Below are 25,422 nucleotides of genomic sequence, written 5' to 3' on the forward strand. Positions count from 1 at the left end.
AGTGTAAACATTTGTGGAATGCAAACATTTGGGGATGTCAATTGAGACAATGTAATACAGAGGAACCTCAATTATCCGAATACCAATTATCCGAATATCAGATTATCCGAAGGCGATTTCGAGGTCCCGATAGAAACATTACATCAAAGACGCATTTCCAACACTGATCGCGTCTTTTGTTTACAGTGATTAAACAGACACTGTCTCCAAATGACGGACCGCCCGCGCACTCTCTCCCCACACTTTCCCTGGAGTTCTACAAGAGGGGTGTACCCTAAACCCCCCTTTCCCCAGATAATCTTTCTAACATTGTCCTGTACAGGGTAGTGGTGGAACCTGTCAAAAGGTTGCAGTCAAAAGTTGTGTGTGGGGCTGTGGCTGCGTGTGTGCGTGCACGTGTGCGTGTTTGGAGTGGGGTTGGAGGCAGTGTGCTGTTGCTGCCTCGTCTCCTGAATGGGGAGTGGACTTAAAACAAATATCAAAACCCAGCAGGCAGGCAATTAATTGATTAACTGAATAATCTATTATCCGAACGAAATTGTACCGACCCATCTCGTTCAGATAATTGAGGTTCTTCTGTACTAAAATAAATGGTCAGCAATTCAGAAGTGTACAAGAAAAGAGGGAGTTTGGTATCTATGTCCACAGGTCCCAGAGGATAAGGCAGTTACAGGAGGCATACAAGAAACTCCTTTGTTTCAGCTGGGGTACAGAATATAAAAGCAGGGAGCTTGTGCAAGAACAATAAACAATGTTAGTTTGCAGAGTTCCAATCACCATGTCATGGAAGCAATGTGGTCACATCATAGAGGGTAGGAGGTTCACAAAGATTTGGACAGGAATAAAAATTTTAGCTATGAAAACAGATTGGCTTAGTTAAGCTTGTTTTCTATGGAACAAAAGCAACTAAGGCATGATTTGGTGCAAACAAAAATTAGGGTCCTAGACAATTGAAAGGACCTAGTCCCATCAGCAGAGACGAGTCACGGTTTGAAGTCAAAGAAATAGAAATGAGCTAGGAGTATTTTTTTGGAAAGTGTGTGGAGAGAGACTGGAACTAACTGGTTCAAAGAGTGGTACAGCCAATGATTATCACATTTTAAAATGTACTCGGATATACACTTGAGTCACAACTTGGATGACAGATCAAGAGCTGGAAAGTAAGATTAGGCTGGACAGCTAATTGTCCGTCACCACAAACACAAGGCCTGCTGAGACTGGAGACAAACATTAAGTCAGATTTTAAATTTAATTAACACTATTATGCAGAGCTGTCAACAATCTTGGCATCAAAGTCTACTTTGAAGCCTCTAAAAGTCTTTTCAAGAATGGAGATTGACTTAGTCACCCAGAATAAAACATGAATCACCAATGCGAGTGTGTGACCACCTTTTTGAAATGTGAAAGAAAGCATAACACCAGTAATTCATATTAAAGGCTCAGATTTTATTGGATAGATGAATTCCACGCAAATATCTTTCACAATTAAGTGCTTTAAAAATAACAAATTCATTGCTTTTGGCACCCAATTCCTTGAGTCACTTTGACAATGGAATCCACTGAATCCATGACACTGATCCCATTCGGGATCAGGTGAGGTTCGTTAACCATTCAGAATCAAATCTCTACAACAAATAGCCATGAGTTAGCCAATGAATTAGAGATTCCCCATTTTTTCAATGATTTGATGTATGAATAACTTGGTTATTGGTCATATTAAAGGTGAAGGATAATTCATCCATGTGGCCAATATGACTTAATAGATACTTTTTTTTGTTGCTATCTGCTCTTGAATTGTTAGAAATTGCTCATTTCAGAATCATGTCATTTGGTGGCCTGATTGATCTTGAAATGTTGTCAAATCTCAACTGTTATGTTCTATTAATGGCTCCACCAACTTGCTGCTGTTCTGAAATCTTTAGTGGACTCGGGATTTGATTTGGCCGATGTATCGATATATAGATTACATTTCTGATGATGATCTAACCATTCTGGCATTTTGGGGACTCCTTCCACCATGTTTCTTAAGATGAGGCCAGTGGCTGGTCCCTGTTCTCATTGCCATTTGATCTTGGACATCATCTTCAGGTTGGATTCTTTCTTCTTGCACTGTAATATCAGATTTTTAACCCATACCAAATTTTCTTGCTGTAAAACAGTTATGTGACGCAATAGAGACTGTTATAAGTTTTAGCTTGAAAACAGATTCACCCTTAATTGTTTTACTGGAGGACATGTTCTAATTCATCACTTTCATGCTGCATGCAATTCACTCTGCAGTCGTATCATAAACTCTCGCACATGTCACTACCCACTTAGGAAAGTGCACTGATACTCAATCTCCACTATTCCCAAGTCAACACAAAAGTTAAAGATTTAATCAAATTATTTGAAGTCCCCTAGTATCCTGTTTGATGAACTCAGCTGAACATAAAACATTGATCGGGCTTTTGTATTTAACAAGAAACTACTTATAACAAAGAAATTGATTCTTATCAAAGAAAAAAAAACCTATGAATTCTCTACATGTAACTCTACTAGCTGAAACTTTAACCCGCTTCTTAAATCTCCCAAAACACATGCAGGCAGAGACAAACATGGATGTTTGTCATGGATGGAGTGGAGGAACAATGACTGGGCAAACACAGTTAAATAGCACCAGCCCACAGGATGCACTGGACGTATCCTCTTCAGTTCTTCCAAGTAGTCTCCGAACATATTTCCAGATCTTTCCGTCCTTTGCTGAAGTCATAGTATGGTTGATATATTAATTGTTCGGTCTTCCAGTCACTGGTTAGCAGCCAACAGTAAACTAGGAGAACTCTTTCAATTTTTGGTTACCTCTCTGCAGAGAGATAAGGAGAGATGCTGTCTCTTTCACAGTCTCGAGGCCTTCTGCCTCAACATTGATCTCACAACTCTAACCACCAGAAGCCGTGTTACACTGATGACTACGGCCTCCACAACTGGCAGTCTTGCACAAACCAATCAGCATTTTGTCTCTGGACGAAGCATACTCTGTGCGCTTAAAGTATAAAGAAGCAAAACAAGTATAAACTGCCTCACCCCCACAATTTAGAAAAATTCCAATCACAAAGATCAAAAAAACCTCAAAACATAACAACAATAGCCATTTACTTGTGAGGTTATCAATGCAGCAAAAAGAAAACTTTTTCTTCTCTACCCAAGTTCTTACTTTGTAGCAGATAGCATTTTTGATAGCATATCAGTTACTTTAATGAGCAGTTTGCACGCAAACTGAAATAATATAAATGGCTACTCCACTTGTTGACAAAACAATAATTGTAGATGGCAAGTTGATGAAAAATACTGTTGAAAAACTATTAAGGTAACAAGGTCTATGACATATAAGGGAAAGATACACACCAGAATAAGATAGAACAACTGTAGGTTACGAGAACTAATTTCAAAAATATCCTTTCTTATCCCAAACTAATGGTACACGATGTTTTTCTTTATTTTCACACTTTAGTTATCGTGCCACTGATATTCCACTCAGCAGGCACATAGGCAATGCACTCCTTGAATGCTGTCAATATTACTCTAGAGCCTCTGTAGTGTGTGGTACAAGGATGACTAGACTTAATCCTTGGTTCCCCTTTTCCGAGATGACACTGGACTCCTAATTCTCTCTCGCAATTCTCAATCTTGCAATGGCAATTCAGGGAAGGAACTCAGCATATAACTAATCACAAACAAAACTGATGAATCTGCCCTTTAACAGCATCATACATTAGCTCTCAAAAACTGGGCATTTAGCTCTTCATTCAATTTTTGTGCATTCCCTGTAGGTGGAAAAACATTTACATGCAATTTGAGTGGTGAGGGTGGTGGTGGAGTGGGGAAGGGGCAGGCAAAGGAATGTCTGTGCTAAAAGAGACTCAAAAGTAATTTTGACCAGTAACAAGTACATGGACCAAACTGCAACACTAGCTAGCAAACTGGAGAGAAAGCCAAGTGAAATAAGCAGCTTAATCACAAATAGGAAATAAAGTGTGGCGGTTGGGTCTTAAGGTAATGAAGACATTATCAAACAAATGATGTAGGGCTCCGGTGATGCAGTGGTATTGTCTCTATCTCTGGGCCAGAAGGCTCAGGTTCAAGCACCACCTGTTCCAAAGGTGTATAATAACACCTCTGAACAAGTCGTTTCGGAAAAAAGAAATCTCTGAGACAACTTGCACAAAAAAGTGCAGGAATGCAGGTGAGAAGTTTGATTTAATGGAGAAATGGCAAGGGCAGCCTAAAGAGATGTCTCAATCTTAGAAAAAGTCCGAGTTTTTGGCATGTTGTTGGAGTGGATGGAACACAATTTAATACGATTTGTCAATAAATTGATTGAGAGGAAAGAGTTAACAGATATACATAATAAAAAACTGCAGTGACCAATCATTTGTTTTTGTTAGATTTATTTTAAATCTCTCGAGAACAACTTCTATAACAGTAAAGAGGAGGAAATTGGCAACCCCATGCACAAAAATATCACTTGCGGTTAGAGAGCTAAACAGTGAAACAGTGAAAACCTGTACCAACTGTGTTTCAACATTCCCCCACCAGGGTAGAGTGAGATGAGGGGGAAGGAATCAGACAGCGAGGTATTTCGCTTAACTACAAAGCAAAACTTGAAAACGAAAGATTTAGAGTGAAACAATAGAGGATTAACAAAAGTCTTTCAAATTTCTTTTCACATACACACGTCCATATTACAGGTTTTTCAAAGCTCTACAATCAGCCAGGTACAAGAACGATTAGTGATCATCAATTAATAGTAAACTAATAGTATTAGCACTAAGTAAAACTATTGCAATTCAATAGATTTTGAAACAGCTACATAAATAAAGATTACCAATAATTCTTCCAATCTGTGTGTGCTAAAAGTAGTGTCTTCCAGTTAAAAGCTTATTTGCTTCTTCATACTCACTTCTGAAAGCGCCCTCTTCCCTTATCACCCTCAACATCCCAATAAGCTTTACCTTCAAAGTTAAGATTCTCCAACAGAGCAGGCCGCAATGCAGAAGTGCCCCAAGCTGAGCCTACTAACTCTAAACACTAAAGGAGAAAACGTACTGCAAACAGCATTTCCAACACGTTTTGCTATCACTAATAAAGGTTCAACATGCCTAAGAGAGCGTATAAGATTGTTTTCAAACTAAAGTTGCGTGTGCGCTCGTAACAGCATCAGCAGCATCATTAAGCTTGGTGGGATAGACAAGTAATTTTTCAAATTTCCTGGTACATTCGTAAGCATCTTTGAGAAATGATGACAACCCATATGAGAGGCCAACATTAACATGCTTTTACAGCATATGCGATAATTCAGCAGTAAATCAAATGCTTTAATATAATTGACAAATTCAATCAGCATGAATCAAGTCAATTTTGATAGAAGTTACTTCAGATTTATGACTTGCAACTAATTAAAAGTATATCGTATTTGGCTGCGCATCATCCCTAGTAAATTTCAGTTAAAATTTGAAATTATCTTGCAAAAAACTACTGCAATTGTATTACAATAGACTTGACACACGTGTGTTGGTCAACACGTTCCCAATGGTGATCAATCTGAACAGGTAGATTTAACCATAAAAGTTTTGTTAGTTTGCCAAGGATATGGAGTAGTAATTGGCGCACTTGTACTGATTACTAATACTCATTTATGAAAGTGTCCTTTTCCCTTCTCACTCCTTACATCCTAATAATTTTCATCTTCAAAATGATTCTCAAACCGAGCAGGCAGCAATGCAGAAGCGCACAAGCTGAGCCCAACTCTAAACACAAAAGGAGAAAATATTCTGCAAACAGCATTCCCAACAGATTAGATTCCCTACAGTGTGGAAACAGATCCTTCGGCCCAACAAAGCCACACATACCCTCCAGTGTAACCCACCCAGACCCATTTCCCTCTGACTAATGCACCTAACACTATGGGCAATTTCCCATGGCCAATTTACCTGACCTGCACATCTTTGGACTGTGGGAGGAAACCCACGCAGACATAGGGAGAATGTGCAAACTCCCCCTGACAGTCACCCGAGGCTGGAATCGAACCCAGGTCCTTGGTGCTGTGAGGCATCAGTGCTAACCACTGAGCCACAATGCCACTCACGTTTTGCTATTTCACCATAGGTTTTTGCTATTTTGCTATACTTAATAAGCTGTAACCATCACAAAATACGAATGATTCAGTGTTATGGACCGGACCAAAACCCCTCAAAACATATCAGAAAAATAGCCTAGACCCTAACTTTCATCTTATTTAAAGCCAGATGTTAAGGCACTGCATTCCAGATCTCATTTCATTAGTCAAAAACAAACCATTCTTACACTACAGTTAAAATACAAACAAAACAAAACAATTTGCATAACTTTAACTGTAACACAGTTAAACTTTAACACAGTTTAAAGTAAATGAGGCTACTTTAACTGAGTAGCCACACACTCACTGTCATCTGAGTGTGTGGCTACTAAGGATAGCTGGTCATGTCGTTTCATGGCTAGTTGGTTTTCGTGGATGCGGATCGTTAGCTGTCTTCCTGTTTGTCCTATGTAGTGTTTTGTGCAGTCCTCGCATGGGATTTTGTACACTACATTGGTTTTGCTCATGCTGGGTTGTTGTCTGAGAGTGGCTGTTGGTTTGTGTGCTGTTAGGATTCCTAGTATCCTTGTAGCCACACACTCAGATGACAAGCAACATGTGTTCGACTGGGACAACACTACTATTATCGGACAAGCCAAACAGAGAACAGCCAGGGAATTCCTAGAGACATGGCACTCATCCGCAGATTCAATCAATAAGCACATCGACCTGGACCCAATATACCGGCCACTGCAGCAGACAGCTGGAACTGACAACCGGAAGCGGCAGATTCAAACCACTACAAAAGCCGGAGGAAAGATCACAGAAGCGCTTCACAGGAGGTTCCCAAGCACTGAGGATGTCACCTAGACAGGGGACGAAACGTCTGCAACACAAATTCCTAGCTCGGCGAACAGAACCACAACAACGAGCACCCGAGCTACAAATCTTCTCACAAACTTTGAACGAGGGGAGTCTCAGAAACCTATAAAACTCTTAACAGGATAAGACAAGGTAAACCCAGGACGGATGTTTCCTAATAATCAGGGAGACCAGAACCAGGAGTTACAGTTTAAGGATACAGGGTCAGCCATTTAGAGAGGAGGATAATTCTTTTCACCGAGAAAGGGGGGTGAGCCTATGGAAATCTCTGTCAGAGAAATCCGTCCAGGCCTAAACTTTGAATTTTTCGGGTGTAAGATCCAGTTCTTAGGGGTCAAGGGACCAAAGGATATGGGGAGAAAATAAGAGCACTGTACGGAGTTGGATGATGAGCCATGATCACATTGAATATGCTCCACCATTCAAAGGACCAAATGGCCTATTACTGCTCCTATTTTCTATGCTATGACCACTGTCAACATTAGCAGTAGGGGAAGCAGCGGCTCTTTAACTGGCATCTCAGCATTCTACAAGCAACTTGTTTTCTTTCAGAAATTTGCAACCCAATTTAAAACAATTAATTGTCTTGTTTAATTGGAGGGGCAGGTGATTTTTGGACAGAGATTTTATGCTATGAAGAGCAGAGTGAAATGCTTTTGTCTTAACAGCCTAGCAGAATGCTAGTAAAAGTTAGTTTTCTGTTTGAAAGGAAGAGAACTGGAGGGACTTGAGATTCAAAGAACGAGTTGGCAAAATTGGTCTAGCTGGTGGAATTGTTCTGATTAACTCTGTCACAGCAGGCCAACTTCTGAAAGGCACACCGGGGTGCGATAGGAACTAGTGATCTTGCTCAACTGCGGGAGTGCCCTGAAGTATGATCTTGTCTTGCAAGTCATATGCCATAAGTGTAATATGAAGTATAAATGACCATATACGGTAGTTAAGAGTGAGTGAGTTAATTAGAATACAAATACTTTTTCTGTTAAGTTGGCACCTCAACTGTCTGTTAATGTGCTCAATGTACACAGATTTGTTTGCGAGAAGAAAAGTTTTACATGAAATGTCAGCATTTGTTTCTTTGTCAATTCTTTGGACTTTTTTTTTTAAAGTAGACACGCTGAATAAACTATCAATTTTGCATTCGGTGTCCCGGAGGATACTTACATTTATTCTTTATTTTCCTACTTGAATCCCAAGATCTTTCTCAAACAGTACCAGTATTTGTTGCTTTAGGACTCTGTTACTGCAATGAAGTTGTCTAAGCTTCAGCACCCTAGAAACTGTTGGAGAACCACTGCCCAATTGACTTTAAGTAGGTGTCGATACTTCAAAACACAAGCACATAGTTTACCATAGACTAAGTTGGCATTTTGGATTTGGTGGCATACCTTAACAAAAATCAACTTTCTGGGATAGATAGTCCCCAAACACTATTTTAAAACACTATATCACGACTTTCAATTGAAGTCACTGGGCTTTATATTTGATTGTTAGTACATTAGTCTTCGTGAATGATATTCAACACAAGTCTTATTTTCCTGTAGATTTCAGTGATTACAAGAACTGCTGCAGTTCTTTTTCAGAAACAGCATTAACTATTACATCTCAGCATTTTGTAGTTTTATGACTGAAGCAGCCGTAGCTCGGATGTAATGTCTAACTGTTCAAGATTGAAGATTTCACCACCAGTGCAATGAGTTATTTCCACAACTTTTTAGGGAGAGAGAAAAGAGCTGGTCAGTAGTAAGTTGCAGCTACAGTCTTGGTCCAACAGCCTGATGTTTTGGCAGGAGTTGTCGTCTCTGGTGGAGCCATCATGCAGTTCTGCTATTTTCCTATTGTCGAGTAGGACATTGAAGATGCTTGTGAATATCACTTGAATGCTTATCACTGTAGCAACTTTGAGGGACGCTCAATTCACCAAATTGAAAGCTTTGCCAAGATCAAAGAAAACTACGTTCAAAGGAATTTTTTGTTCTCTGCACTTTACATGAAATTGTTGAGGGGTCAAGGTCATGTAGGTCATTCATCCATTGGGACAAAAGCTAGTGGGGCATTGGAAGGAACTCAACAAGTGTTGAGTTTAGTATCAGAGCTAGGAATCTGCCAACAGTTGAGAGCAATGTTATGCTAAAGTTTGACTTTTTTTCCTTTCTTGAAGATTGCAATCATTATGGCAACTCATAGGTCATTTGGAATTTAATCATTCTTCACAAATAACCATACACTCGAGAGATTAGACTGCTTCTTCCCTACTTCAATACTGCTACAGAGATTGCCTACACTACCCGGTTGTCAAAAAGCTTCCAATTTAAGATAATTATCTGGCTCATTTCTAATTGTATATTCTGGAAGACTTTCCAGCAGGTGCATGACCCCTGTGGAGTTCTGTTTAAGCACTGACACAACATGTGTTTTCCAGTGCGTATTGACACTGTCCATAGTCTTGAGGAGAATTTTCAATCTAAACAGTGTTGAACCTTCTGATTTCTTGGCTGCCTTAAAAAAGGCACACAACATGCATGTCATCAAAGAGTTGAATTTTCTCAGCCTTCTCTATCCATCATTTGATTTCCAAATCACAGGTTCTTTGAACTTCAGCTTTAATGTTTGGTGGCTGAGCTTTTCTGAGAGTTTAATACAATTGCCAGCATTGGAATCCTGACTATTTGCAATTGAGAAGTTTTATATTTCTATTTTGCACTAATCAATCAATCTGGTTTAAGGAGATTTTGTTTTAAAATGAATGCATAATGATGAATTTCAATCATTATTGGTTGTGATGAATCCTTCTCTTCATAAGCACTTTTGTATGAAGGACCTCGGCAACCTGTGAATTCTATCAAAGCACATTCAAGTCCAATAATTACTAGATGACAATGTTTAATTCTGTCCAACAACTGGTAAGGGGCTTATTGATGGGTCACGCAGAACACTCCTGGGATCCTGAAGAGGAATTCAAAGATTCGATTAGATTAGATTACAGTGTGGAAACAGGCCCTTCGGCCCAACAAGTCCACACCAGCCCGCCGAAGCGAAACCCACCCATACCCCTACATTTACCCCTTACCTAACACTACAGGCAATTTAGTATGGCCAATTCACCTGACCCTGCACATCTTTTTGGATGGTGGGAGGAAACCGGAGCACCCGGAGGAAACCCACGCAGACACGGGGAGAACGTGCAAACTCCACACAGTCAGTCGCCTGAGGCGGGAATTGAACCCGGGTCTCTGGCACTGTGAGGCAGCAGTGCTAACCACTGTGCCACCGTGCCGCCCACAAAGGTTAAGACATTAAGTGAGAATGAGACAGGCAGAAAAAAAGAGAAGTTACTCCAGGCTGGTGTGCTGCAGTGAGCTTCGCTCCAGTCTATTTAGATGAGTAAATAAGACTCAGTAATGTAATAACATGCATATGCAGTTAATTCAGGTTTTTATTGTTGGAAACGAGTTGCACACTTAAACATGTCCCTTTGCATCAATATTAAAATTAAGATTTTAAAATTTCCATCCAGCCATCCCTAATCATTACCACACTCAAAAACTACTCACCATTTTTAATTATTTGATAAATTAGGTGGTAGATATAGCTTCTCTTCTGAGGAACTGACACAAGTTAGTTTGGGAGTGTATAGTCTAAGACAGCAAGAGCCTTCTTTCTATTCCTTTGCTTGCCCCTTGTGCAAAGCCAAGTCATAGAGATGTACAACCTGGAAAGAGACCCTTCGGTCCAACTCATCCATGCCGACCAGATTTCATAAATTAATCTAGTCCCATTTGCCAGCATTTGGCCCATATCCCTCTGAACCCTTCCTATTCACATACCCATCCAGATGCCTTTTAAATGCTGTAATTGTACCAGCCTCCATCACTTCTGGCAGCTCATTCCATATATGCATCACCATCTGCATGAAAAAGTTGCCCCTTATGGCCCTTTTAAATGTTTGCCCTCTCACCTTAAACCATTGCCTCTAGTTTTTGACTCCCAACCCTGGGGAAAAGACCTGCCTATTCACTCTATCCATGGCCCTCATGATTTTATAAACCTCGATAAAGGTCACTCCTCAGTCTCCAACCCGCCAGTGAAAACAGCCCCAACCTATTCAGCCTGCCCTGTAGTTCAAACCCTCCAAACCCTGGCAATCCTTGGAAATCTTTTCAGAACCCTTTCCAGTTTCACAATGCCGCTCCTGTAAAAGGGAGATCGTAACTGAATGCAGGATTCCAAAAGTGGCCTAAGCAATGTCCTATACAGTCACATGACTTCCCAACATTTATACTCAATGCACTGACCAATAAAGACAAGCATACCAAACACCACCTTCAGTATCCTGCCTACCTGAAACTCCACTTTCAAGGATCTATGAATCTGCATTCCATGTTCTCTTTGTTCAACAACGCGCCCCAGGACCTTACCATCATGCCTTTCCAATATGCAGCACCTCACATTTATCTAAATTAAACTTCATGTGCCTCTTCTTGGCCCACTGGCCCATCTGACCAAGGTCCTGACCATCTGTACTGAGGTAACCTTCTTCACTGTCCACTACACCTCCAAGTTTGGTGTCATCTGCAAACGTACCATAAAAGCTTAGGCTGAAAGTCACTCATATTTGAAAAAAGCCTATTCTCTCACCCGTTTCAACTGGCGTTTAAGATTGGGGGAATGATGCTATCAGTGAAGACAATATTCACGTTGTCGCCTTGGAAGAGAAGTGAAGACACAGAAACAGAGTGTCTTGGTGCCTGTAGGGAAAAAGTGAGGTCTGCAGATGCTGGAGATCAGAGCTGAAAATGTGTTGCTGGAAAAGCGCAGGTCAGGCAGCATCCAGGGAACAGGAGAATCGACATTTCGGGCATAAGCCTGCCTGTAGTAAAACTGCAGTTGAGAAACGAGAAGTTTTTCACAGTCATGAACTTCTCTTGCAAAAGAGTAGGTATAGTATGGACATATGTATCTTTTAAGATACCACTGGCAGTTTGCAGAAGGGTAAGGGAGGACGACAAAGGGGAACTGCTTCTGTCACAAAGGGTAGTTGATGGCAACGGGATTTTGCTGGTGAAGCCAGAGAGAGTCCTATTTATATCTCCATTTCTTTCTTGTACCACTCATCTTAATCACAACTGGGGTCACTAGATCAAGTCACTAGCCTTAACTACCGTGTTGAGGTTTAGTACCTCAACAAAGTTTCAGTTTCAATATGGAAAACGTAGACCAGGAATTTTACTCCAGTCTAATAGAGCTTGAACAAAAGCTGTAAACAAGCAGTTGATGGAATGACTATAAGACATAAACTATAAGACATACGATTAGGCAATTCAGTCCATTCAGTCTGCTCCACAGGAGCAGGCAAAAAAAGGAAGTTATGGATAAAGCTTTAATGCAACCAATTTCAAAACCACAAAAATCCACAGTGATGGTACAGAACTCCCTTCATCAAATTCAAGGACTGGAAAACATCAAAGAGGTACAAGTGCTAACATAAAACCACTAATAATGCGCAAAATTCAAGAAATATGAAAACAGCTACTTGAATTTCATTTTTCTCTATTGTAAGAAGTAGTATACCATAAACCTTAGTGTACAATTTGTGTACACATGCTGTGCAATGAACCCTTTAATACCCCGGTCCCAACTTAGAGACACTGAACAACCAAGCATGAAATACATAAGGAATGGTGATATTCATTTTTTCAGCCACAGGTTAAGGACATGCCTGGTACTACAGCAGTAACAAAATCCAATAAAAGCTTACAGCCTTATCTTGCCACGTAGCAGAGCAAATTGATACAAGCAGAACAAGAAACATGAACTGGCTAGATGTTGAATGATGTACAGCTAGCTTAATGGGGTTTACAGACATATTCAGCAAAATTCATAAGCTAAATAAAACAATGCAAGGTATGTGAACTCTTTTTGCCCAATATGGGAGGAGTCGAATGCATTCAAAAGTAGAGTGCGGGTCTGGAAGGTTCTTTTCAGTAGAAAATTGCAGATAAGTTTGAGTTCTCATGTTCTTTTCTTCAAAAAGGAAGAAAAGATGACTTGAATGAAAGAATCTTTGACGATGACAAAGAAAAAAGCATAACTTTGGCATATTCAAACCATAGGGTAACAGATCGTTCTGATATATGCACCAAATTTAATACTTATTTCCCTAACTCATGATAGATCAACCACACATCATCTATGACTTACAAACACCCTGACTGAGAATACTGAAATCTGACAGCCGTCCTCTGTCCCATCAAAATGATCAGAAAAGCTCATTTTATCAGAGCATTCTCTCAACAACATATTTACTGAATCTCTACTGCCGAAGAGATTTTATATAAATGCTCCATTGAGTGTTTCTTTTGCAGCACAGAGTTGATTCCATTTAGTACAGCTACATCCATGATGCTGGATTTTCAGTAATGACATCAATGAAAACAAAGTATCAAGCCAGGATGAGCCTTAAGTATCACATGCGTTTATGCTGGTCAATGATACCTCCAAAATACAAAAGAATGTTTGTTCAATGCAAGCAACAAGTGTCATATTAAGTAAACTCAAGTATGATCATACTTAATTATATATACAAAATGAATTCATGGGAGATTCAAAACACGGGAGAGGGTGCCACAGAAGTAAGTGCTGGGTTTCCTGGTCTACATAATGCTTTCACAGTTGGTTTGCCTCCCTAAAGGGTGTTTAGTGCCAAAATAGTCAAATTAATTTAGATAATACCAAGCATAGTATTAAATGCACATCTTGGCAGGTTTCAACACTTCAGGCACTGCCTCTGTATTTGTAACAAACCTCTATGTTGAGGTGTAATATATTCAAGCATACTAGGAACATTCCAGAGGTACCTGTACACTGGAGGCAAGTTCTATATCTTCCTTTGGGCCAAATGGCCTGTTGAACCCACCAACAAAACTTACTGAGGTAGTGCTCCTGCAGCAATTTGCAAAGGATTCAAGTGAGCTGACTGGATGCTGAATAATTTCTTAGAACTGTTCTTTGCCTATAAGCAGCAGGCAAAATTCCAGATTTCCCATATGCAATGTTGTGCCAACCAATAGAAGCAAAGGACTAGAGCAGATTACCATTGTGGTTACTTAACAATATCAATTTTAGCTTTATCAAAATATGTTTCACATTCTTTCATCTACTGCAGTGATTAAAAACACTTAAAAATGTTTACTATAATATGAAGCAAACTGGAACTCACTTTCATTTCTTAGTATGGAAACTACATAATCCAAATGAGTGGAAAGCAACATCAAATCTTGGCTCCACCCACTATAGAGTGGAAAAATCTAACAGTGGAAAAGCACAGCCGGTTAGGCAGCATCCAAGGAGCAGAAGAATCAATGTTTCGGGCAGAAGCCCTTCATCAGGAATTCTGACTATTCCTGATGATTTCTAATGATTCATAATAAAGGGCTTATGCCCGAAACATTGATTCTCCTCCTCCTCAGATGCTGCCTGAAGCGATGTGCTTTTCCAGCACCACACTTTTCAGCTCTGATCTCCAACATCTGCAGTCGTCACTTTCTCTACCCACTATAGCCCAATTTAATGTTCTGGAACACAGAAATTACCTTTTTTTTAAAAAAAGGTTAGAACTTTGATTTAGACTGATGCATTTTTGTAACATGGCATGACGAAAACAAAATCTGATAAGGCAGAATTCAGTATGTAGATCTTACTCTAATCATGAAAATTGCTTATTCAATGACCAGACGTTTGATCACAAATAATGGGATGAGCCTTGCTGCAGAGGAATACTCTAAAAACTGAAAACGATGAGCATTTTGGTTCCATGACATAATTTAAATGTTCTAGTCATCTTTGGTGCCATAGCCTATTTGTAAAGATTACATCTTATTTTTCTATATTTTTCATTGTGAGCTGAAAAGGGGGAAAACATAGGATCGTGGAAAGGATTACTCCACTTGTTAAAAAATATGTTACCTGACACTCATTGTAAGGGCAGTTCATACTGCTGTTTGTTCAAGCAGTGGAGGTTACTGCAGATGAGCTGGAACCTGAGGGTCTGCTCAAAAGGGAGATTCAGCTACTTGTCAGTAGTTATATTGTTCTACAGTTCAATGACAAAAGCCTTATGCCTATTAACAATATGCGATTGCTCCCACGTAGCTGAGTAGCGTATGAAACTGCATGTTGGGAAAGGTGATCCGATCTCCAAAAATTAAGAAAAAAAACCTCGAGAAAAGAAGTTTGTTTTCCTTGCATGAAAGGGATGGCTTTTGTTCAATAAGTCAGAGATGCTTTAAGTGTGAGCCAGTCACCTTGTCTCCTGCTAGCATGTGAAGCTATCCGGAGAAGGAAGAGCTTGGAGTAATAAGTCCTTACAAGCAAAACGGATCATCTTAGCAAATCATGAAAAGTGTCCATGAATTGACTTCACAGTCTTTCCCTCCACCAATTACACCCATTTTTGTGCGCGCGCGTGCTTGTGCGCAGTGAGTGAGTGTGCCCGCGTTAGAGTTTTAACGAGTAGAGTTATATGTTGATGGTTCGTAATTGTTTAGATGTAGCAAGTACCTATTTAATTGTTCAGTTCAGAAAACTGGTCCGTGCTGTTAACCTGGGTCTAAAACACAGGTAAATTGGAAAGTTTTGTACATTATCATAAAAACTTTTCACTTTTCTGATGACTCTGGGAATGGCAGGACTCAATTTCTAGCGTGCTATGCCAGTGAGGTATAAAATACTTCAAAAATATAAATTACAATGTCAAGTATCATGTTGGACTGTTCATGTACTACATGGGGCAAGCATTCAAAAACTCATTGCAGAAAGTGGACTAGCAAGTGACACTTGTGGTCATGTTGAGTGCCTGCAATGTTACAATTGTGCTAACCTTAGTAACAGACTGACCTTGCGTTTCATACTATGGTTTACAACAAATTCCTCATAGTATGCCCAAATGTCTGTCACAAAAATCTCTCAGCACATGAATAATCTAAGTATGCAATATCCTTGCATCTCTTGTGCGACTTGTTCTTGTTATACTTTCACAGCAAATCAATGTAATTATAAGAGTTACAACCTCGCTCAATCCGTCACACAATTTTTCGGCACAGGTCCTGACAAAATTTAGCCATCAGAAGAAAACATTAAACCTGGGTCCAGTACTTCCTCAGATATGGAGAATAAAAGTAGATAAAGTTACAATCACTGATCAAATAAAATTACTTTTTCAAAAGCAACAAGGTGGTACAGCACTTAAGACTGGTTCGTCACAGTGAGGCAGCAACAAATATCTAAAAGTAGAAAAAAAGACAAAGGTAAAGTCACCAGACTCCCAGAGGAGCATAGGGTTTTTCTCTCTCTCTCGGTGTGAGAGAGATAGAGAGAGATAGAGAGAGATAGAGAGAGATAGAGAGAGAGATAGAGAGAGAGATAGAGAGAGAGATAGAGAGAGAGATAGAGAGAGAGATAGAGAGAGAGATAGAGAGAGATAGAGAGAGAGATAGAGAGAGAGATAGAGAGAGAGATAGAGAGAGAGATAGAGAGAGAGATAGAGAGAGAGATAGAGAGAGAGATAGAGAGAGAGATAGAGAGAGAGATAGAGAGAGAGATAGAGAGAGAGATAGAGAGAGAGATAGAGAGAGAGATAGAGAGAGAGATAGAGAGAGAGATAGAGAGAGAGATAGAGAGAGAGATAGAGAGAGAGATAGAGAGAGAGATAGAGAGAGAGATAGAGAGAGAGATAGAGAGAGAGATAGAGAGAGAGATAGAGAGAGTGAGAGAGATGACGGGTGGTAACTTTACCTGAGGATTGGTGACCTGTTAAGGAAAAGATTATCATACCCCAAAAGCAAATAACAAAGTTTCAGGATCTAGAGAGCAAGTTACTTGCCCAGGCACATCAGAGCAGCTTCAAAGCAAGGGACGAGAGAGGAATTTTTTTATTAAAAATTCTCACCACCAAAACTGCCAAGATAAAAATTTTGACTGTTACCCACAGACTAAAAAGTTTACAACTTGTCCTTTGAACTACAATTCATTATAAAACTGGCTTCAGATTAGAAGTATAGAATACAACTTGAGTAAACTATATACTTTTAAAAAATATTTATAACTTCGCATCTGCTTCAACAAGTACTTGATAATCTGAACAATTCTGTATTTAATGGTTCCTCTGGGATCTTGTGCATCTTGGAACAGAAGTCTATTTTGTCTGAATTATGGATCTTAACTTCACACCAATTACACTGATGTGCCATAGTATTAACATGCTCTACAATTGACATGAAGTAGGCTACACTCCAAAGTCTCCAATCTACAACCTAGTTAACAGCTATTTGATCCATATTCAAGAATCACTTTCTGGATTTGACACAGCATTTCAGCCAAATAGCATCGGAGCTGGATTTGACTAGTATAAAGCTTTTTATCTTGTCCTATTATTTCAATCCCCCATCCAAAAAGGAAAAGTCTCTCTGTTTTTATTACTTGTTACCTGTGAGAGGCCTGGCGAAGAGGCATGGCCTGGCGGCGTTGCAGGGAGGTTTGGATGACCCTTGTTTAGTTCATGTGTTGTGTAAGCAGCAGGTCCTGCCTGTTTGGGCACCTGTGAGACCTGATAGAGACACTAAATGTTAGGACAAATTGGTATTCTCAAAGCATATTAACATACATTATCTTATGGAAAAGCGAATTGCATCTAACTGCAATTAGGTTCTCTGGGCCAGGTGTTCCGATGGGAGCAAAGCTGACTTGCAGATTCCAATTAAAATACTAAAAAGATAGGCACTGCAATTTGAAGTTGAATTATCTACAATTTCAGAAAAGGGCAGTGATTCTGTAGCCTTGATAGATTTTGTTACAGGCACTGAAATAAACTGCGCTTTCAGGTGAAAAATAAATCAATTCGTATTTTAATATCAATTTAAGTTAAATCTGAATTGATCAAATCAGCAGGAAAGATCCAGCAAACCTAAGCAGTGCCATTTAATCCCCTCCAACCTCAAAAAATGCTATCAAAGGACAAATTAATTAAACTAGTTAAATTATGGAATACTGTATACTGATTAAGCAGCCAAAAATTTTCCAGGTGGATTTTTACTTGCAATACAAGGTGTTTTCTTTTCCTTGAAGGGCATCTTCCACACCCTCTGCTATATAAATCATTTGATAAGGTTAAGAGAATACGTTCATGAGCATTTATGTGCCATCTTCTGATATTTACAATTTTAAGAAATGCACAATTAAAGCATTACAAATGATGCTTTTGAACTTTAACATGAATAATTTTTATTCTTGGAGTCAAGCACTACATACTGGCAGAATGTCAGTTCAACGCTGATATAAATCTCATAGATCATGTGCCTCTCAGTTGGGGAACTTTGCAGTCTACAGGAGACTTGAATAGAGGAAGAAATGTAGAAATCATCCAAAAAGAGCATAGGTAGTTACTGAAGCTCATAAACAAAACTAAGCCTTTTTTGGCATACATTAATTGGCAGCAAATAGGGCCATTGTAAATTTAGTCAATAAAACATTGTGGAGCTGACAATTTTCTCAAAAAAGTACTAAAAGTATAACAAAAACAACCACAGGTGCTCAAATTACTAAGGCGTATCCTTACCTGGCCACTCACAGGTAAATATTCTTACTCAAGTCATAGCTCATTTCTATTCTATTCATATAAAGTCTATTCAATGCAAAATGAAATTCTGCTGCACAATTTATTATTAAGTGAAGATGCATCTTCAATAGGGTATACAGTGCCACATTACAATCGCTATCAGCAATCGTCAATCTACCCCTTAACATCCAAACTACTACTATGTCTGCATACTACATTCAATAAACAAATCGTCTTGATCAGGAAATTCACTGCCCCTCCAGAAGACCTTGTTGATCTGAGAACCAGTTACTTAGAATTACACAGATTCCCTACAGTATGGAAACAGGCCATTTGGCCCAAGTCCACACCAACCCCCTGAAGACTAACCTACCCAGACGCATTCCCCCACCCTACTACTCTATATTTACCTCTGATTCAGGCACCTAACTTACACATCCCTGAACACTATGGGCAATTTAGCATTTGGATTTGGATTGTGGGAAGAAACTGGAGCACCCAGAGGAAACCCACACAGACATGGGGAGAATGTGCAAACTCCACACAGAGAGTTTCCAGAGGCAGGAATCGTACCCGGGTCTCTGGTACTGTGAGGCCACAGTGCTAACCACTGAGCCACCATGCCGCCCGTTATGCCACTTGAACATGTTGACATGCCAGTTTGTTTCACAATGTTGACATGCCAGTTTGTTTCCTACATGGGAGTAATGTGCCGTGAGAAAAATAGATACAGAATAACTGAGATGTTATCCCTAATTGGAAAAAATAGTTGAGCCTCTGTTCTTTCTGTAAAGGACAATGAATGACCTGATCAAGGCTTTGGAGATCCAGAAAAAGATTAATAGGATAGACTGTTTCAAAATCAGAGATCATCCTTTTAGGACATTCTTTTTCTTGGACAGGGTTGTGCAACTTTGGAACCCTCTGCCTCAGAAGATGGGGTCAGTGAACATGTTTAGGATTGAGGTAGACCAATTACCTCACCTTACAAGAATCTACAGTTTTCCACGCTAAGTGGGAATAGATCAACTATGACCTTACTAAACATTGAAGGTGATGAAAAAGACAATAGCCTACTTCTACTCTTAATCTGTATATTTAGTTCAAGATAACGATCAATTATTATGTTTTCTATCAAAGGTCAAAGTAACAGTAATAAAGGTTATGCCCTTCAGGCATGAATAATTTGTGACAAAAGCAAAACAGCACTTGCCCAAACACCCTCATTATAATGGCCAATCCTGTGGAATTGAACATTGTCTTGAAGATTAACTGCATTCATAGATCAAAGGCAATTAAAAACTGGAAGTTTTTAAAAACCTAACGTTAATGAACACTGATACTTAACAGCATCAAAAATGAAAGAACAAGTGAATTAGTTTGTCTGATTGCAAAGACAGATGAAACAGAATTTATCTACACATTCATGATAAATGCAATGTAGACAAATAATTATATTCCCTAGTATTTCTTTATAATTGGCTTCTCTGAGCTGGCCAGGGTCAGGGATGTACAATGTTGAGATGGAGATTCTGTAATAGCAAATGACAACCTTCCTGTCAAATTATTTAAATGCCTTGATTGTCCAGAATCCTGGGAATTTCTAGACAACAACAAATTGCAGCTAACCAATCAAAGCTCAGGGTTTAGGGGAGAAAGGAACCCTCATCTTGATTTACGCAGAAAAACAGAAAGGAGACTTTATCCAGGCACAATGCTCTCAATCATACAGGATGTCAGATGGCATTAGGAAACAGTTCCACAAGTCAATTCAGTTCAAGATTGTGAGACAAATGACTCAGTTTAAAACAGAGCCTATCTGCTTATGAGTTGAGTTTGGTTCAAAGTGACTGGCAGGTGAAGAGGAGAGAATGCAGCTGGAACTTGTATTTCTGTAAACTATCACAGAATGGTGACATGGCAGAAGTGATAGCTTCACTTTGTTAAGTCATGGCAGTAAACCCTTCTGCTAAATAAACCAAACACCCAGAAAAGCTCATCTTGCCTTGTAATCTGTTAAAGTATGAGTGACAGAGAACTCCCAAATGCCACCATCTAAAAAAAATCAACTTATTCTTTAACTCTAAAGGTGAACATTAAACAACTATTTACAACTCTGAGCCCCTTTTCTCTTATCTACTTACTGCCTGCCTTCAATTCTATAACAATATACTGTTCTGATAAAAACCCATATGAAAATTACATCAACTTAATTTCAAAACCACACAGCGGCTGTCATTGTTGGTGTCTGTCTTCCTCTGGCTGAAGATTTCCCTGGGTCATCTTCAGTCTTTTGCTGCAAAGATGTTTCATATGAATCAGGTACCTTTGATAGAGTGTTTTGTTGGCAATGGCAGTTGGTCTCACTGCCTAACTGTCAAAATGTCTGCTTCTTTATACCCCAAACGTTGGATCATCGCATTGGTTCAAGGTTGGCAAAAGCAATAAATTCAAACTGGATTTGGTTTTAGTATCCTGGGGCATAATTTAAACTGATTGGCTAAATTCGAATAACTGTCAAAACAGCAATAAAACTCAGGTGCTTGTTTCATGGCCAAATGTTAGATATATTTAATTTTCCAATACACTCAGAGTGCTAGTCAGCCACATGACAGGTGCCTGCAAGCTCTCACTTCAAAACTGCTTTAACTCTGTCAAAGTTCAGTAAACGCCTTCAAATTCATAACAACTTACACATTTCTATGCTGATCACCTGTAACCAGCTCAGCCACAGCTTCTGGCTCTACATTTGTCCAAGGGGTATCAAGAGCCAGTTTCATTCTTAAAGTTGTTAAAATGAAAACAAGATGAAGTTTGTATTTCATCTGCTTTGCCATGATTCAAAGCGGAGTGCATGAGGCAGTTCTGTATTGAGCCAACAAGGGCAATTCTAGGTCAGTCTTACTTCAGTAGCAAACCACATTGCACAATTCTTGCAACCAAACTTGGATTAAATTGTCAGCTGTGCTATAATGAGTGACACATCAGACAGGGTGCCACAAAATTTTTGAAGTCCCACAGTTGAAGAACACTGACTGCTACAGAATAGCTGCTTGTCATGGTGGACAGTCTGCATTCCCATAAGCCATAGGATCAGTATATTAGGGAGTTGTTTTTAAAAAATTGAAGCATGGAGGGATGGTGGGATGAAAAAGGATATGTTTTTTTTTAAATCTAATTCTGATTGATTGTTTAAGAACATTTTTATAATACTGAAATGTATTTTCTTCTCAACAAAAAGTCAACAGCCTAGCAAGCATACAATGCTGATTTGAAATAATAATTGGGGTTAAGTGTTGCACTAAAGACATGCCAGCAAGAATGCTGCTTCACTTCTGTGACTCACGCATTAATCCTTTTGGTGTTAACTAGATGGCGGCTCTTAGTTGACACTGGCAGAGCAGTTCATGCTAGGTTGAAAGTCTGTCAAGTCAAAGCATTATGGACATAATACAATAAAAAGCTATCAATTCATTTTCATAAATCAAGATCAGATAGCTTGGCCAGTCCAGTGTTAAACGACAAACCCACATCCTACTAGATCATTCTCATTTTATAAAGTGCTTCAGCCACAGTGTCCAGTTTTGGGATTAATATTACACCCAGGGAGAAGGTACATAACAGCATCCCTAAAATACTACTAGGAATAAGATGCTAGAGTTGAAAGAAGAAACTAGAAAAATAAAAATCCTTGTTTAGGTATCCTCCAAAACCAATTAACCCTATCCAACTGAACCAGTGAATGAACGCATAGAAACCAGTTATAGTTCAGTCACAAGCTCAGACACCATAAATTTAATGTGAATTGGCCACGTTAAGGCTTCGCATCCCAAAGCACAGGAAAAAACATTGAAAAGAGACTCTAAATTGCTTCTTTGCAGTTTTTGATAATATTGAGAATAGTATTTCTGCTTCAACCTTTTCTGAAGCTGCAGGAATAGCTTCGATTCCAGTCAAAAATCAGACATCTACAATCGAGGAATCATGCCAAGCTACCATAAATAGAACAGGTTCCAAACCAAGACCATCCCAACATAACACACTTGCAACAAGAACTCAAAGTAATTCTCTTTGAAATGGTAGAGGATGATCAACAAGACATCAATCTCTTTGCCCCAAACAGCAATTTGCCAATATAGAAAAGGTTAACACTGAACACTTCTAAACTGCAAGCAAATTAAGTTGAACAAGTCCACTCTGAGAACTGAAAGCAGGCTGGACCTGTATAAGGAGGACGGATTGGATCTGAATTGGTAGGGGGACTAATGTACTACCAGGGAGATTTGCTAGAGCGGCTCGGGAGTTTGCACATTCTCCCAGTGTCTGCGTGGGTTTCCTCTGAGTGCTCCGGTTTCCTCCCACAGTCCAAAAATGTGCAGGTTAGGTGATTTGACCATGCTAAATTGCCTGTAGTGTTAGGTGAAGGGGTAAATGTAGGGAAATGGGTCTGGGTGGGTTCTGCTTCGGCGGTCGGTGTGGACTTGTTGGGCCGAAGTAAGTAAGCTAATCTAAAGTAAGCTAATCTAATATATTGAAGTTTGTTGATGGTACAGGCTAGTGGCATCCTAAGACCTCTAGACCAACCAAGATATCAATATTTGCAGTCTAACAAAGGTACCAGAGTAATCAAAAACAAAAGCACAGTAATGTTGACAAAATGAAGTTTCTTGACTGTTCCAAATTCATTTTCGATTGAAGCTTTTGCTAAGTATGACCGCACAGCCTTTCTTGAAAGCAACCTCTAAAAATATTTGTTAAACTAAGAGTAATAAGTTGCCTCGAGACATACATGATAAGATTTGTTCTCACAGCTCATCACATCCACATAAATATGAGCTGCCCCATTATGCCCATCTTATCAATAACTGATTCTGCAGTGTGAATTGACCAAATGGTAACCAATCTGAGTGAATTATTACAGACAGTGAAGATAATTTTCTACATGCACAATGAAGGATCCCTTTACCTTTCCATGGCAATGAGCAATGCTTATTCAGAGCAAACATTGCAAGCTTAGTTACAAATCTGTTGAAGGAAGATGCCAACATTTGCAATGTGTTGCTATAATCACGGTAGTATAGATATGCCACTATTTTCTGATTCTGTTCTATGAACTTATAAACTCAGTCATTCCAAAATTGGTATCAAAAGCAAACTCTTCACTGGCTGAAGTCATACCTGGCAGGTAGGATGATAGTTGTGGTTGCTGGAGGTCAGTCATCTAAGCTCAAGGACATCTCCGCTGGAGTTCCTCAGGATAGCATCCGAGGTCCTATCGTTAGCTACTTCATCAATGGCCTTCCCTCTACCCTAAAGTCAGAATGCAGCTCACTACCACCTTCTCAAAGCAACTAGGGACAGGCAATAAAATGCTGACCAGCCAACAACGCCCACATCCCACAAGTAAGAAAGCAAAACCACGGTGGTGGGGAATCCCTGATTGAGGAAAATGCTGGACATTTCTGTAGAAGAAGGTATGATCAGAACAGATGAACCAGAGAAATTGGGAAAATGGAATGGAGTCCTTACCAACTCTCTCAGTTATGTTGCAAAATTGGGTGGAATAAATGCAGATTGGAAGGCAGCAAGTTTGAATTTAGTGTCTGTAAATTGATAAAATGCTACGGAGAAAGTACTGTGTGGTCCCTTTAAAAGATGTTGCCTTTTCTGTGTGTAAAGAAGATGCCAGTACACAGAGAGACCAAACTGAAACATTTGTATCGAAAGGCCATACAGTTAGCAGACAAAACAGCGGTTTTTACCAAGACAACAGGTCTTTTAATTTAGCCAATCAATTCAATCACTTAGATACCAAAACCCTATTAAATTTAAATCTGATAGAATTGGTCCTATGTTGTCAAAACTATTGTAAGAAATTTTGATGTGTCATCATGGGTACAAAGGAAGAGGGCAGATGAACAAAGACCTCAAAGTTAACTGCCATCTGCCAGAGCCAGCAGCTCCCTCAGCTCGAGAGAGAGAGAGAGAGAGAATCACTGGCTCTATTACCAACAAAAGAGAAGGCATTCTTGACAGAAGAATCGATGGAGAAGACACTGATCATTCCAGCTGTAATTTCGAAAAAGTAAATTCTGTTTTTGTATGTGAATGGGACTTGTATTAGTTGGAACAGCACACTATTCAAATCTTGCTTTATTCGGGAATAGTTAGTAGTTAGAAGGGATTTAATAGTTCAGTTAATTTGTTCACTGTTAGAGTTAGATGATTAAATTCTTAATTATTGATTTTAGAGTGAGTGTCAGGGATTTATTTTATTTAACCACCAGAAGTTGCTGAAAAGCAGGTTACACCACTTTTCGCACTCCTTTTTACAGATTATAGGGCGAGGTGCTCCTACTTGGGTGTTTCAGTTTTAGCTCTTAGAGGGTGATCAACTTCTGCGTTGTAACAGTTACCCTGACTCTACATCGTCAAACCCTGCTTCTTGTAAGGAGTCCACATTCAGCTCAGCAACTTTAGAGCACCAACAGTCTGCTCCACTTTGATTACACACCCAGGGTTTTGTTTACATAAATTTGCTCTCAGCAATACTAAACTTTTTACTATTCACACCTGCCATTCGTATTTATATGCCTCATCAACCACCATTTGTATTCCTTTTAACTTTCGCTCTGGGCTTTTCTATCTCTCTCTCTACCTACATGCACTCTCTCCCCAACCCATCATGAATATGAGAACCATCATTTTCCATTTTCCAGCATGCTCAGTTCTGAAGAGGAGTTATATCGGATTTGCCATTAACTCTGTTTTGCTCTCCATAGTTCTGCATAATTGGCTGAGTTTCTCCAGCATTTTGTTTTTATTTCAGACC

General features: G+C 39.4%; 1 protein-coding gene across 24 annotated transcripts in view; it reads right to left on the reverse strand.

Annotated features, from left to right (window-relative positions):
* The window catches only part of LOC122540194 (eukaryotic translation initiation factor 4 gamma 3-like), a 353,622-nt gene that overhangs the window by 239,633 nt on the left and 88,567 nt on the right, over positions 1-25,422 (reverse strand). For 14 of the 24 annotated variants that reach the window (XM_087980602.1, XM_087980611.1, XM_087980609.1 and 11 more), the window contains one exon: positions 17,463-17,582. The exons of the other annotated variants lie outside the window; for them this stretch is intronic. In XM_087980602.1, the coding sequence (XP_087836728.1) occupies positions 17,463-17,582 (120 nt within the window). The remainder of the gene's footprint in view (positions 1-17,462; positions 17,583-25,422) is intronic. 24 annotated transcript variants of the gene reach the window in all.

Source organism: Chiloscyllium plagiosum, unplaced genomic scaffold, assembly GCF_037043375.1.
Source record: "Chiloscyllium plagiosum isolate Xiang-an unplaced genomic scaffold, Cpla_swu_hap1 HiC_scaffold_37, whole genome shotgun sequence".
Taxonomy (NCBI): Eukaryota; Metazoa; Chordata; class Chondrichthyes; order Orectolobiformes; family Hemiscylliidae; genus Chiloscyllium; species Chiloscyllium plagiosum.